Source organism: Ipomoea triloba, chromosome 15, assembly GCF_003576645.1.
Source record: "Ipomoea triloba cultivar NCNSP0323 chromosome 15, ASM357664v1".
In the NCBI taxonomy this organism is placed as follows: domain Eukaryota; kingdom Viridiplantae; phylum Streptophyta; class Magnoliopsida; order Solanales; family Convolvulaceae; genus Ipomoea; species Ipomoea triloba.
Genome location: NC_044930.1, coordinates 24572023 through 24587537, shown reverse-complemented (window position 1 = coordinate 24587537; position 15515 = coordinate 24572023). Strand labels below are relative to the sequence as shown.

Here is a 15515-nt window from a genome sequence, read left to right as displayed (position 1 = left end):
TTAAGCCATTTGTCGTAATGGTGAGTGTTTATTAGATCTTCCTAAATGGATAGTTTTAAGTTAATTAATTTTTAGTTTTGATGGTTCTCACTGAAGTGCCTCTATATATAGGGATGGATTCAAATGAAAATAACTTATCCTATAAAAAATAGCGGTTGCAATAAGAGTAAATCAATTGCTTTAGTAAAACAAACACGAGTCAATTTTATAATTATTAAAAATTTTCAACTTTACGTTGTCCTTTACGTTAAGTCACTTAATTATTATTATATACTCATGATCACTGTGACCAAATTTCTATAATATATTTCAATTAAAAATTTTGGTAACCGATAACTAGAAATTAGATAGGAAAACCAAATGAAGATTAAATATATCATTTTAAAAGTCGTGAGGTTAAATATAAAAAAATTAATAATTAAAGATCAAATGTAAAAATGATTCAATAATTGTGGTTCAAAGGTGAGAGAAAAACTCCTCCCATTCAAACCTTTAAACATGTTAGACTGTCCTTTTTCCTATCGCTAACCCATTAAGTACTCAACTTTGGATTGCTTCCATTTCTGAAATTGACATCTCATCATCAGATTCTTTCCACAATCTTAAATTGGATAAATATTTTAATTGGAATTTGAACTTGAAAATGAATTGCTTCAATTAAGTATCTAGGCCACGTAGAGCCAATTGAAGATCAGAGATTTTAAGCCATTTGCCGTAATGGTGGGTGTTCAAAATTAGATCTTTCTAAATAGACAATAAAACTTTAAGCTAATTGATTTTTAGTTCTATTGGTTCTAACTAAATTGCGCTTATATATTGGGATAGATTCAAATGAAAACAATCTATCATGTAAAAAATAGGCCTAGGTCGCCTAGTTTGCCGATTAGCTATTGTTCCCATCTTTTTAAAACGCGTTATTTCGCTCAAAATGACATCGTTTTGAGTGAAATAACCCTAAATTGTTCAAACTCTAGATGTTTTTAGATTAATATTTAATATTTTAGTATTAATTATTAAAGTATTAAATAATTTATAATTATCAAGTCTTAAAAATTTAAATATATATGTACAAATTTTTTAAAAAATAAAAAATAAAATAAAAAAAATACACAGGCGCCTAGGAACCGATTAATACCCGCCTAGGCGCTAGGCGCTCCCCGAGCGCCTAGCGATTTTTTCAACCATGAACCCGACGAACTAGAGCATGGGATGAACATAGTAGGCTAGAAAGAAAGGAAGAGCTGAGTTTTGAGAGGGGAAAGCTTTGTTTCATTTGTAAAATGCTATTGCTCAACCAGAGATCTAGTTTAAAAACTATAGTGTAACCACCTTCGAAACAGTCAGCCACAACTTTGTTTTATTTGTAAAATGCTATTGCTCAACCAGAGATCTGGTTTAAAAACCATAGCGTAACCACCTTCGAAATAGTCAGCCACATCTTTGTTTCATTTGTAAAATGCTATTGCTCAACCAGAGATCTGGTTTAAAAACCATAGTGTAACCACTTTCGAAATAGTCAGCCACAACTTTGTTTTATTTGTAAAATGCTATTGCTCAACTAGAGATCTGGTTTAAAAACCATAGTGTAACCACCTTCGAAACAGTCAGCCACTAACAGAAAATTAAGATTAGAATTAATTCTGCATACACGAGTTAAGCCTTTTCGAAGTTTATTTTGGAATTTGATTTGCACCCCTTGCACACAAGAGAGAGCCTCTATGCTATACAAGTCAATATGCCTTAAAAAGGCTATTGTATAAATAGTGGTGCAAACCCACTTTCCTAACCAATGTAGGACAAAAGTTACTTTGTTTTTCTACATTCAATTTCGATCTCAAATGAGTCTACTTTGAGAATCAATTTCTCATTCACCATTATTCATTTTGAGTGTACAATATATTAATCTTTTCATCTAACTATGAAGAAACCAAATCCACTTTGATCTGACCAAATCGGAAGTGGACCCCACATATGATTGTACCACAAAATAGCCAATTAAAATGTCATTTTATGCTATTTTTTCCAAAAATATTAAATTTTATTCTTACACCTTTACATTCTCCCAAGCAACACTATTAAGTTTTTACTCTCATTCCTCGTTAATTCGCAAATGTTCAGAATGCTCTACCATTAATGTACAGAAACAATTTACAAATTAATTAAATAATATCAAACTTACACTGTTACACAATAAATATAATACTCCGTATGAAATACTTAATATATTACTATTTTTGCTTACAAATTCACTATTGGTTTGGCTTCTAATTTCCTGTTACATTGCATCATATCGAAGAAATATATTGGTTCTGAACTAGCATATGAAGCAATAGTAGCAACGAACCAATGGTTCCTATAGTTTATAAATATGTATATCATACTTTTAATTTAAAATAATTCAAATTATGTTATGTGAATATAAAAAGAACTAGTTTTGTTATACTTCATGGTTCAATTCTAAGATTAATGTCTTGTCCTTTAATTTGATCACGATATTACTAATATATGTTTAAGAACATCCTTATTTAATTAAGTTGGAGGACCAAAAGAGACAATGTATTAAAAGTCGTGAGACCTAATATAAAAAAATTAATAATTAAAGATCAAATATAAAAATAATTTAATAGTTCTGGATCAAAAGTGAAAAAAACTCATTGCCATTGAAACCTTCTTCTCCCATAGCCATACAAAACCTGTAAACAGGTTAGAATGTCCTTTTTCTTATTGCTAATCCATTAACTACTCAACTTTGGATTGTTCCATTTCTGAATTTGACATCTCAGACTGTTTCCACAAACAAATTAAAAATTGGATTCTAATTGGAATTTGAAGCCACGTAGAGCCAAGAACATCAGAAAACAACAAAGATTGTAAGCCATTTGCCGTAATGGTGGGTGTTTGGAATTAGATCCTTTTAGATCGACGATTCTGATTGATTATTAATTCTCTCTTAACTTGGATAGCGATTTTTAGAAGACAGTATCATTTGATATGAACTGTAATTTCATTTATAGAGCTCCGTTAAAATGTGACGGCAACCGTTTTTTTACTTTAAAAAAACAGTACCATTTTTGGATAATGATCCACGATATAACAACCAGGTGTAATATGGGTTAGAGATGACCTAACTGCCTAAGTATCCCATTTCATATGTACTTTAAATCATCTGATCAGGAATAGCCTAGCTAATACTTAGGAGGGGCCTAGAAATCTCTATTCCCCTTGCAAGGGGAATAGGTCATTGCCGGGAACACTGTTTCTGGGAATAGGAGTTGTTACCAAACAAAGAAATAGGCCTGGGAATGCTATTACATTCCAGGTCTATTCCGCGAACCAAACATGCCATAAAAGAAAATACTTGAATTGGTGTACTTTAAAATTGGTATATGTATTTCATCATATTTCATTGGCCGTTCTCCAATGGCCGTTCAAAGTCTGCAATTTATGCGAAAAGTCCGCAATTAATTTTGCAGTCAAAACCACCGTGTTTCTTACGGATAGCATGCCGTAATTATTATAAGTTTATTATTCATTTAATCATTTGTTCCTGTAGAATTTGTACTTCCTTGACTTGCAAATTATACGAGTCTTTTCTCCAAAACAAGGTACTTTCAGATATTATTTATTAAAATAGGGCAATTTATTTACCAAATTATAGTAAGAAAAATTAAGAATCAATTGTAGTCGTTCATCTGAGTAGATCGAACAGCTCTAAATTCAGAAGCTCATAATGTATTTGTTTTCTTTCTTTAATTTTTATTGCTTTGGGATGTTAATTTTCTTAGTACTAATACATACTCCCACTGCCACTTATATAAATAGCCTACATTACTACATATTCACCTACACCACCCCACAACTTATTAATCAACATAGTGATCTGATAGATGGCCACTTCTCATATATTATTGCTCTCTTTCCTGTTTCATATTCTTCTTCTCTTTTCACTTCCTTTGGAGACTGCAACTTCAGACACAGCTGAGGGAAGAGCCCTTCTCAAATGGAAGAACACCCTTTTCAATACTGATGCTCTTCATTCTTGGTCCATTGCTAATCTTGACAACATTTGTTGGAATTGGACGGGTATCACTTGCAACAATGCTGGAGCTGTTTATAAGATAAAGCTGGACAATTTCAGTCTCTCAGGTACACTTGAAAGCCTTGATTTCATTTCATTTCCAAATATCACCCGTTTTAGCCTCCATAATAACAGCTTTACTGGATCAATTCCATATGCTATTGCTAATCTTTCCCAACTAGTTTTCTTGGACCTCAGTTGGAACGATTTTGTAAATTTCATACCAACAGAGATTGGAAGATTAACAAATCTCCGGTTCTTGTACTTCGGAGTAAACAATCTTTCTGGAAGTATTCCCTCCCAAATAAGCTATCTTCAACACCTTACTTTCATCTCCTTTAATTATAATTCTTTGACTGGCCAAATTCCAGAAGCAATATTCTCCAATTTGAGCAACATTCAAACTTTTGATTGTGGATGGAATATGTTCCATGGGCCATTTCCAACAAGTTTAGTCAGGCTATCCAAGCTTAAACAACTTGACCTAAGTGGAAACAATTTCTATGGGTCAATACCTCCTACAATTGGAAATCTAAGTTCACTAACCAATCTTTATCTTGGCTCCAACATGTTGCAAGGAAATATTCCTCAAACACTTTGCAAACTTCAATCCCTTGAGGGTCTTTATTTATATAACAATACTTTGAGTGGTATAATTCCTCAATGTTTGGAGAATGTTACCTCACTGAGATATCTTTCTCTCTACTCTAACATGTTGCAAGGGAATATTCCTAGAACACTTTGCAAACTTCACTTCCTTGAGGGTCTTTATTTATATAACAATACTTTGAGTGGTATAATTCCTCAATGTTTGGAGAATGTTACCTCACTGAGATATCTTTCTCTCTACTCTAACATGTTGCAAGGGAATATTCCTAGAACACTTTGCAAACTTCACTTCCTTGAGGGTGTTTATTTATCTAGCAATGCTTTGAGTGGTCAGATTCCTCAATGTTTGGGAAACTTAACCGCATTGAGATATCTTTATCTCTATTCCAACATGTTGCAAGGAAATATTCCTAAAGCACTTTGCAAACTTCAATCCCTGGAGGGTGTTTATTTTTCTAGCAATACTTTGAGTGGTCAGATTCCTCAATGTTTGGGAAATTTAACCTCACTGAGATATCTCTATCTCGACTCCAACATGTTGCAAGGAAATATTCCTGGAGCACTTTGCAAGTTTCAATCACTTGAGGTTCTTTATTTATCAAACAATACTTTGAGCGGTTCACTTGAGGTTCTTTATTTATCAAACAATACTTTGAGCGGTCTGATTCCTCAATATTTGGGAAATGTAACCTCACTGAGATATCTTTCTCTCTCCTCCAACATTTTGCATGGAAATATTCCAAAAACACTTTGCAAACTTCACTCCCTGGAGGGTGTCTATTTATCTAGCAATGCTTTGAGTGGTCAGATTCCTCAATGTTTGGGAAATGTAACCTCACTAAGATATCTTGACCTCAGCTATAATAAGTTGCAAAGAAATATTCCTAGAGAACTTTGCAAACTTCACTCCCTTGAGAGTGTTGATTTTTATAGCAATGCTTTGAGTGGTCAGATTCCTCAATGTTTGGGAAATTTAACCTCGTTGAGATATCTTGACCTCGGCTATAATAAGTTACAAAGAAATATTCCTGAAGCACTTTGCAAACTTCACTCCCTAGAGAATCTTTTTTTATGTACAAATGCTTTGAGTGGTCATATTCCTCAATGTTTGGGAAATTTAACCTCACTAAGATATCTTTACCTCTACACCAACTTGCTATTGCAAGGAAATATTCCTAAAACACTTTGCAAACTTCACTCCCTAGAGGTCCTTTCTTTAGGTGAAAGTAGTTTGAACGGTCCGATTCCTCAATGTTTGGGAAATGTAACCTCACTGAGGAAACTTTATATTATCAACAACATTTTGATGAAAGGAAGTATTCCGAAATCACTATGCAAACTCCTTTCTCTTGAGGGAATATATTTAGCCAAGAATGGGTTGGAAGGTTTGATCCCATGGTGCTTTGGAAATATATCCTCACTAAAATTTATTCATCTTGGCTTCAGCCAGCTGAAGGGAAGTATTCCAGGATCACTATGCAATCTTCAACAATCTCTTGAACTGCTCATTCTATCCAACAACAATTTGGATGGCCCAATTCCTCAATGCCTGGGAAAATTGAAATATTTGACAACTTTAATTGTTTCTGAAAACAAGCTTGGAGGCATGTTAGCTCCAACTCTAGTTCCATCAACTAGTAATGGCACAGATCAAACAAAAAATTCTAGTTTGATTTATGGAACGGATACATGGTTGTGCAGTTTGAGTTCCTTGCAATATCTTGATCTATCAGATAACAATTTACATGGTCCATTGCCTCGTTGCTTAGAGAACTTCAGCAAGGAGCTTACTGTTATTAATTTAGCAAGAAATCATTTTCAGGGATCTATTCAAGGAGTTTGTAGAATCGGAAACATCTTGGAGTATTTCAATTTGAATAACAATCAATTGGGAGGCCCACTGCCCCGAGGTTTGAGAAATTGCAACAACCTTAAATTTCTAGATCTTGGAAACAACAGGTTTCATGATTCATTCCCTCATTGGTTAGATACTCTTCTTGATTTGCGTGTTCTTGTGTTGAGATCTAATCATTTTTATGGTGAAATATGCACTTCTAACACTACATTTCCATTTCCAAAGCTGCATATATTTGATATCTCACACAATGAGTTCAATGGTCCTTTGCCAAGATATTATATGGAGAACTTTGAAGCCATGCAGAGGGCAAATGATGATGAGAGGTTGTCACTTTATGAAGCTTCATTAAGCCTGGTGTGGAAAGGGGTGGAGCTTCAAGTGGTGCATTATAATATCTGCACATCCCTTGATTTATCCCGTAACTACTTCCATGGTGAGATTCCAAAATCTTTGGGAAGGTTAGTTCTAATTCGGTTTCTCAATTTCTCACACAATCAGCTCACTGGTTATATCCCACCATCATTGGGAAATTTGACGATTCTTGAGGCACTCGATCTATCATCGAATAAACTAGTGGGCGAGATTCCAGGGCAACTTTCAAAATCCTTGACATTTCTCGCTGTACTAAATCTTTCTTATAATAATCTTTCTGGTCCTATACCTAATGGCCCACAGTTTGACACCTTTGAAAACAATTCCTATTTAGGAAACACGGCTCTGTGTGGATTTCCACTAACTTTGAAATGCCAAAACAGAGGTGAAGGAAAAGCACCAGATTTGGAGGATTCACACAATTTTGGGAGTGGATTTGGTTGGCAAAGTGTTGTTATTGGATACAGTTGTGGCATGCCATTTGGTATTTTGATAGGATATCTCATATTCAAGTATGGAAAACCACGGTGGCTTATAAGGTTAATACTTGGGAATTGATATGGGAGTGCAAAGAGTCAAGAGGATAGTGAGATAAAGCAATGCAGCAGTCTTAGTTTGTGGTTTTCTTTGTCTGTTTTTACAGTTTTTGCTGTCTTCAATTTCATGCCATAGGTGTGTGATTGTTGTAGTGTTTGGTTTGTAATTGTTCTCATTTTGAATGAAATGCAATAAATTATTACTGTGCTGGGAGGGGGGGTGGGGGGGAGTGAATATATTTCTTTAGTAAATAATTTAAGTCTGGTAATAAAAAAAAAATTGTGTTCATAAAAGGATTGATTGGGGGCCTTATTACCAGAAGTGTTGTGTTCAAAAAATCCCTTCATTTCCTGTACTGTAATGTTTTTCTTTCCTTGTCTTTCCTGTAGTGATAGCTGTTGGGAAAAATCCCACTGCCTGTGACAATTAGAATCACAAGACCAACACGGTACACAAATACGAGATAATACACAATAGCCCAAAAATAAATATGAACACAAGGAACACAAGATTTACGTGGAAAACCCCAAAACCACGGGGAAAAACCACGGGCCACCAACAACAACAATTTCCACTATCACAAATCTCGGGTACAAAGTTTTAGGCTACCACATGAGCCATACATCCACAAATCATCAAATACAACAACTCCTAGGCCAAAACATTCTTATAATATTCACAGGCTAAAAGGAATAATATCTCGTACTCAAAATATTCAACTACCACGAACAAGGTAAAATGAATACAAATATTACGAGATTATTCAAAAGATGCCTGGAATAAATACAAGCTGACCTCAAAATATTTGATGAAAAATAGTACCCAAGAGCTTCGGCAAATCCACGACAAAATAGCACGGCAAAACTGCACCAAAGATGAAGGAGAAAATGGTTTGTTCCTTCTGCTGCAAACTTCCGAACTACAAAAGAAGAGAAAGAAGAAAAATAGTTTTCTTCACTCTGTCTGTTGCCGACACTCTCACTGCCTCTCTCTATGTTGCTGAAAAATGGAATGAATGGGAAATTAAACAATTCCCTTCCTTTTTGCTGCCCACTACTGTCGAAATGGAATGGAAATGGGATTGAAGTGGAATATTCCTCATTCACTAAGGACAAAATGGAACAAACAAAGTTGGGTGTGTTTGTCTGCCATCCACTTCCCTTTCTTCAAATGGAGGGACCCAACAATAGCTTTGTCTGAACTATTCCCTGAAATTAAACATTATAGATATTGCATTGTTGACAGAGCAGAAATATTTGTTGAAGTGTTTGGGAAAAATAGATTGGGATTTCTGATAATAATTTTATTTATTTTATGAATATACTAATGTTTTATCCAAAGAGTGGTCCGGAAATTTTTTAAATATTCAAGTTAGAATTTTATTTTAGCAAATATCATATCACAAAATAACAAGAAGTATAGAAAAAAAAATGAAAAACAAAAAAGAAAAGCGACCACCAATTGTTGTGCTTGTGGTATGCCCAACTCGAGAACTTGCAAGTCAAGCGGCTCCTTGGCTTGGGAAGAATTCTTCTTGTCCACAATCAACGACAAAGGCAGATGTACCTTTGGTTGATCCAGAGACAAAGAAAAAGGCAGACTTGTGGAGCTTGCAAAATGCAAATGAGTTTAGTCGGAGCATGGGGCTTCACAACCCTCCACCAATTCCTAAACGCGTCATTGGTAAGATGGGGCTAAGAAATATTCCGGGCTTGCGTTCAAAGTAGGAATAGGCTAATACGCACTGCACAATTGAATACTTGGGTTTTGCAATTTTTGGATGTTCCTACTGAAATTATGCTATTTTAGATTACTAGTGATTTACATATAATTGATATATGGTTTTATATTTTGACTACCAATGTTTTTTATGCTTGAGATTTAGAGCTACATGCTTGAGATTTAGAGCTACAATTTGATGATACAATGGTATCAATACTGTATTTGTATTTAATCACTTCTGTACCTGTAAACAAATTGAATGCACGTAACATAATAATTACATTATGTACCTCTAGTTAACCAATCCTATACATGTAAACAAATTGAAGGCACGTAGAATGGTAATTATAGATACATTAGAATATGTTAATACAAACACATAAGATGTTGGTTAACATGTTGTGTTAGTTAGCATATTCTGTAGCTATAGTTAACCGTTTATGTGTTTGTAATTATCATGTTATGTGTCTGTAATTATCATGTTATGTGCCTTCAATTTATTTACAAGTATAGAAATTGTTAAATGCAGGTACAAAAAGTGTTAAATGACAGACACATCATTTTTAGACCAGGGTTCACAATGCAATATGAATCCATGGTCCATGGTATAACAATTGATCATTTTTTAATCATTGTGATTTTATTTTATTCTTATTTTGCGGGCCTACTTATTAGAGCAACCCCAACAGTTGACAAAATGCTAGCGTTTTTTTATTAAAAAATAACAAAAAAAAAAAACGAAAAAAAGAAGAGTGGTTGCCAGTTAGTGATCACCCTCAACATAACGCACCCACTAGGTGCTACTGGTGCATGAAACGCTCACCAGCGTAGCTACTTTTTTTTTTTTGGGTTTGGGTCCTATGTGACCCGCAACGTTAGAAAAACTCACATTATTGCAACATATCCTCTCTCATCTCTCTTATCATCTCTTCCCCAATCGTTATACCGTGGACCACGGTCCACAATGCATTGTGGACCGCGGTCACTGATACTAACGTTCATCTCAAAAGATACTGCCTTACAATTTTTTTATTATATTATCGAATGAAACTGTAGTTATATCGAAATGTAACTGCAGTGTATATGAACTGATACTGAATAACAGTTTCACATTTGTGTTTTATATTATCGAATGAAACTGTAGTTATATCGAAATGTAACTATAGTTATGTTGAAATGTAACTGCAGTGTATATGAACTGATACTGAATAACAGTTTCACATTTGTGTTTTTATATTATCGAATGAAACTGTAGTTATATCGAAATGTAACTGCAGTTGTGTTGAAATGTAACTGCAGTTGTATTGAAATGTAACTGCAGTGTATATGAACTGAAAGTGAATGGCGCGAAACGGAGGTCGTTTCATCTGTCTGTTTTCATTAATCAAAACGACGTTGTTTTGATGCGCGGTCCACAATATATTGTCCACGATATAATTTGCGTCTCTTCCCTAGCCTAACCTCAAAACCCACAAAAAAAATTCAAAAATTCACTATTAGGGATGCCATTAGATAAGTTGGCATTTTAGTCTAACAGTCTTCATAGAGCAAGGAAAAGTATAGAATTAGGAAGAGAGATTTGGTATTGCCTATACACAATATTTTCTTATTAGATAAGTTTTTTTGAAGGTATTAGAATAGTTGTCTTTCTCATGGTTATATTCTTCTTTGATGACCCCTCAACCCTTAATTTTGGTCCCAACTTCTCCTAGACACGCACCCTTCCGCCCAACCATTCTAGGACGAACCTAGAATTGGTAAGCCACACTGTCCAGTTAACCACACCCCCTTTGAATAGCCTCCTCCCTTACCTTCCTCGAGAGAAAGGTCGGCCACCCGTTGCTTCTCGCCATCGGGTTCTCTCTCGCTGTGTTGATATCACCTCAACTTCATCCTACCGTGGCAACGGGATAACCAGATTCTGCACCCCTTCTACCAAGTGAGCCAGTGCTCTTGTTGCTTGCTGAATGGCCCAAAGGTTCACAAGCTAAATTGGTGCTTCGAGCTCTTGTTGCCCTTCGCTACGGATCTTGTTGAGTTGATCGAGGAGATCACATGAGTTTGTTGGTCAGCCGTGTCCACTAGCGTTGCCATTGAGATTCATGTTGCGGGAACTAGGGGAGTTGCCTGATCCAAATTGTGCTATTGTTCTAAACTTGTTGATGAGAAGGAATGATACATGTGATAGCCTACTTGAAAGTTGATTTCAGGCTCTCAATGAATATACCTGGTAATAATGTTACTAGAGAATATTTGTATAAGTAAACAAAGACAAGTAATATTGCTAAGAGCTTGAGTACAAGATTGACCGTGTCCCCATGCTATCAGTGACTATCACAACGGCTTAATATTTATACTTGCCTAGTCTGATATGTGCAACGACGGGTCCATATAAGTACAACAACCTTCTCAATAAGTGCAATGATTTCTTAATAATTGCAATGCACCCTAATAAGTGCATTGACTTTGTGTTAGGTGCAACTGTTACACCTGGTCTTAGCTCAGCTTCCGACTGTTAATATTTGACTGTCTTAATTGCTTTGACTACTTCGGGTTAGACCAAAAGTGTAAGGGTTGAATCCAAGATCAATATGGTTATCCAATTATATGCATCCTGTCACATGTGATGTGGTTTTGATTTATTCACAATATTATTTTATGTGTCTTGTCATATTAATTTATTAAACAATTTAGAATTTTAGTTTAGTGGTTTTCCAAGACTAATGAAAAATTAAAAATTGAAGTATAAAAATAGAAAGACAGGGATTCAATATTGTCTATATTATTCAACATTTTATTTCCTTCATATAATGGTTGAGTATATACATTATGTAAGTTAGAATTTTTAGTTTTGCAATCTTCTTCTGATAAGAAGAAAATTATAGAATGAAAATGAAAAGACAATATATTGTCTACATTCATTGAGGATGTCGATGTCCAGTGGGTGAATAACTTCTACAAAGCTTATGGTTTTTCCATTCAAGATCATTTAATTTCTTGGATTGACTCTATTTTCTTGGATTCTAGATGTTTGTATGGGAATAACTAGCAGCTAGAACATAACATTTCTTAACTATAACTAGATAGTGAGTGTGACAACTTACAATGTGAATAAGTTGACCCATACTTAGACTGGGGCTCTATTCTTATAGGTACAATATCATCTTTTCCACACGGTTATAAATATTGACAATATTCTTTGAATATGCATGTCTTTGAATATGCATTTCCTTGTCTATTTGTTAAACAATATATACGACAATGCTTGTGATTTCATTCATGGACAGGACATATGAAAAAGAAACAATTAGAAATGTACAAATATTTGTCTTCTCCATTATTGACCATTGACTTGTATTAAATTATCATTAATCTTTACCTGAAGTTAAAAGAAATAAAGAGTTAGTTTCAATTTTAATTTGGAATTATGCTGAAAATTTCATATTTAGTTTAGACTAAAAATAACCAACATAACCAGGAAGGATGATTGAAAGTGAGATATGGATGCAAATTACATAAATAAAAGTGCTCAAATCTAAGTTCTAAGCTCGACTTTCATTGAGAGAGTTGTCTATTGGACTTCTTGAAATAACATGTGATACAATTTTATTCATGATATTTTTTTTATGTGTCTTATCATATTAAAACTTTAAAATTATAATAGTAAGGAGAGATTCAATCGTTATATCGTGGACCAGGGTCCAGAGTACTGTGGACACTGATCCGAAACGACATCATTTTGATGTTAGTGAACGCGAACGTGAATGACTCTAGGGAATTCATTATCTATAATGCACATAATCATTATCTAGAATACACAGAATATTTGCCTAGAATACACAGAACGTTTGCCCGGAATACACATAATATTGACATAAAATACACAGAACTCATCCTCCTAACATTCGAATGCACAAACACATCGCAACCTGTGTTAATAATATGAATACATAGAATATTGACACAAAATACACAGAACTCATCCTCCTAAACATTCGAATGTACAAACACATTTCAACATGTATTACTAACATGAATACAAAGAACGGTTGCCTATAATACACAGAATGATTGCTTGGAATACACAGAATGATTACCTAGAATACACATAATTCATTTTGGTACGGGGTGCACAATGCATTGTGCACCGTGGTCCACGATATAAATTACGGGAGTGATTCACTATTGTCTATATTATATTATTTAAGCTAAAATTTTTAGTTTAACAGTTTTCTTTTGATAGGAAAAAATAATAGAAAGAAAATCAAGAGACAACACATAGCCTTTATTGATTGGAGATTTCCATTGCATGTCCAGTGGATGAACTTCCACAAAACTTATAGTTTTTCTACTCATGACATAGTCAAGTGAGATGAACTTCCACAAAACTTATAGTTTTTCTACTCATGACATGGTCAAGTGAAAAAAAAAAAGGAGAATAGAAATGTCTTAACTATTTATCTGTCTTATTTTCTAACCCATTAAATACTCATCAATTTTGTAGACATCTCACTTAAGACTAGAAATAGTGGCAATACCACTTATCTAGTAATAGTGGCAATACCACTTATCTTCTCCCAAATACTGGTGCGCAGAAGGGATCTGCCATCTATCTAAATAACTCACACTATGTCATTTTTATGTTTGGTCTCTAAATATTATTTTTGACACATTTGGTGCTCGATACAACTTTTAATTTTCATCAATCTTAATCCTTCAAACTAACTTTCTGGTAGAAAATAGCTAATATAACACATTTTTAGTTCAAAATCACAACTGCTTGATCGCCTCCGTACTTTTGGTTCCAAATTAGAAATGTGATTATTCCGATTATTTTCTATCAAAGATTTAGTTAAAATGATCAAATATACAAAAAACTAAAAATTATAAATTGTACTCTATGATAAAAATAATTTGTGCTATCAAAAGTCTCATAAGAGCATCCACACGAGTTAATACCCAATATAGTCCTCGACTTTAATGGTTTTACCCACTTTAGCCCTTTGTTAAGAATTCTATTTGTTGGGGGTTAATAACAAGGTTAACATGGTAATTTCATTTCTATTTTATTTTTTTATCAAATTAATTATTAATTATATATCATAGTTTCTCTCCCTCTTCTTTGTCTTGTTCTGTCGCCGATACAATTCCCCCCTCCCCCTCACTCTTCTTAGTCTTCTGCCGATACAATTCTTCCTCCCTTCCTTCCCAATAAACACACAGCAAACTCACCGGAAGCGAATAAAAAGCAAACCCACCAGAAGCAAACACACGGCAAAGCACTCCAACGATTGTTGAACCTGTTACCCATTGTTGGCACTGGGAGCAAACGCCGAACTGGAAACAACACACCATGGGGGATTCAAGATGAAGAATTGGATACAAATGCACGCCAAAATATGGTACCCACAAAAAATTTTTGTTAGTAGTTTTTTTTTTTTTTTAATGTGGATTTAACTCATTTCTTACTGTTGTTAGATCAAATATGTTTTAATATAATGTGGATTTAACTCATGGGGATTCAAATCTGTTTAAATTATGAAGGTGTTTGTGCATTGGATGCAAATATATTTATATATTTTTTAAGGAAGTGTATTGTTTATTTAGAAATTAGCTATCTGTCAATGTGTTTATGGTATGTTTTTACAGCCTGAGGAATGGAATGAGAGAACGGTATCAACTATGCAGAAGAGGGAGAGAAATTAGGACATATAATTAATAATTAATTTGATTAAAAATAAAATATAAATGAAATTACCATGTTAACCTTGTTATTAACACCCAACAAACAGAATTCTTAACAGAGGACTAAAGTGGGTAAAACCATTAAAGTCGAGGACTAAATAGAGTACAAAAAGTCACTTATGACTAAATTGAGTAAAACCACTATAGTCGAGGACTATATTGGGTATTAACTCGCATCCACACCAACACATATTTTGGGGTTAATGTCATAAAATTAGCTATGTTGGCATGATGAGAGAGGAGATGAGAGAGAGGGGGAGGGATCCTTCTGCAAATGAAGGATAATGCTACAGTAAAACCTGAGCAATTTTTTTTATGCTCGACTGCTGTGCGCATTTCGACAACTTCAGTCGTCTGACAACTTCATTTTTTTTTAAATTTGATTTGTTTTAATTCCCCCCTCACTTATTTACTCTTTCCTAATCACGCTTACAAAAACTCTTAAAAACCGCGAAAAAACTACATTAATAAGGCCTTCCACATTAGTCATTTTAGCACAATTTTTGAGGAGTTTTTTGACATGTTGGAGGAGAGAGAGAGAAGAGGGAAGATAAAGGGTTGCTATGCTAATTAAGGGTTTTTGCAAACTAATGT

General features: G+C 34.3%; 1 protein-coding gene across 5 annotated transcripts; it reads left to right on the top strand.

The window, feature by feature from the left end:
- Nucleotides 1-3876: 3876 nt before the first annotated feature.
- Nucleotides 3877-7657, top strand: LOC116006165 (receptor-like protein 35). 5 transcript variants are annotated; one of them, XM_031246451.1, is made up of 3 exons: nucleotides 3877-5273; nucleotides 5316-6978; nucleotides 7301-7657. In XM_031246451.1, exons 1-3 carry the CDS (start codon nucleotides 3888-3890, stop codon nucleotides 7408-7410), a joined length of 3159 nt encoding a protein of 1052 aa, XP_031102311.1. In that variant the 5' UTR covers nucleotides 3877-3887; the 3' UTR covers nucleotides 7411-7657. The 5 variants fall into 5 exon arrangements, with proteins under 5 accessions (XP_031102311.1, XP_031102309.1, XP_031102310.1 ...); XM_031246449.1 differs by having other exon boundaries at nucleotides 7252-7657; XM_031246450.1 differs by having other exon boundaries at nucleotides 5316-7003.
- Nucleotides 7658-15515: the final 7858 nt, after the last annotated feature.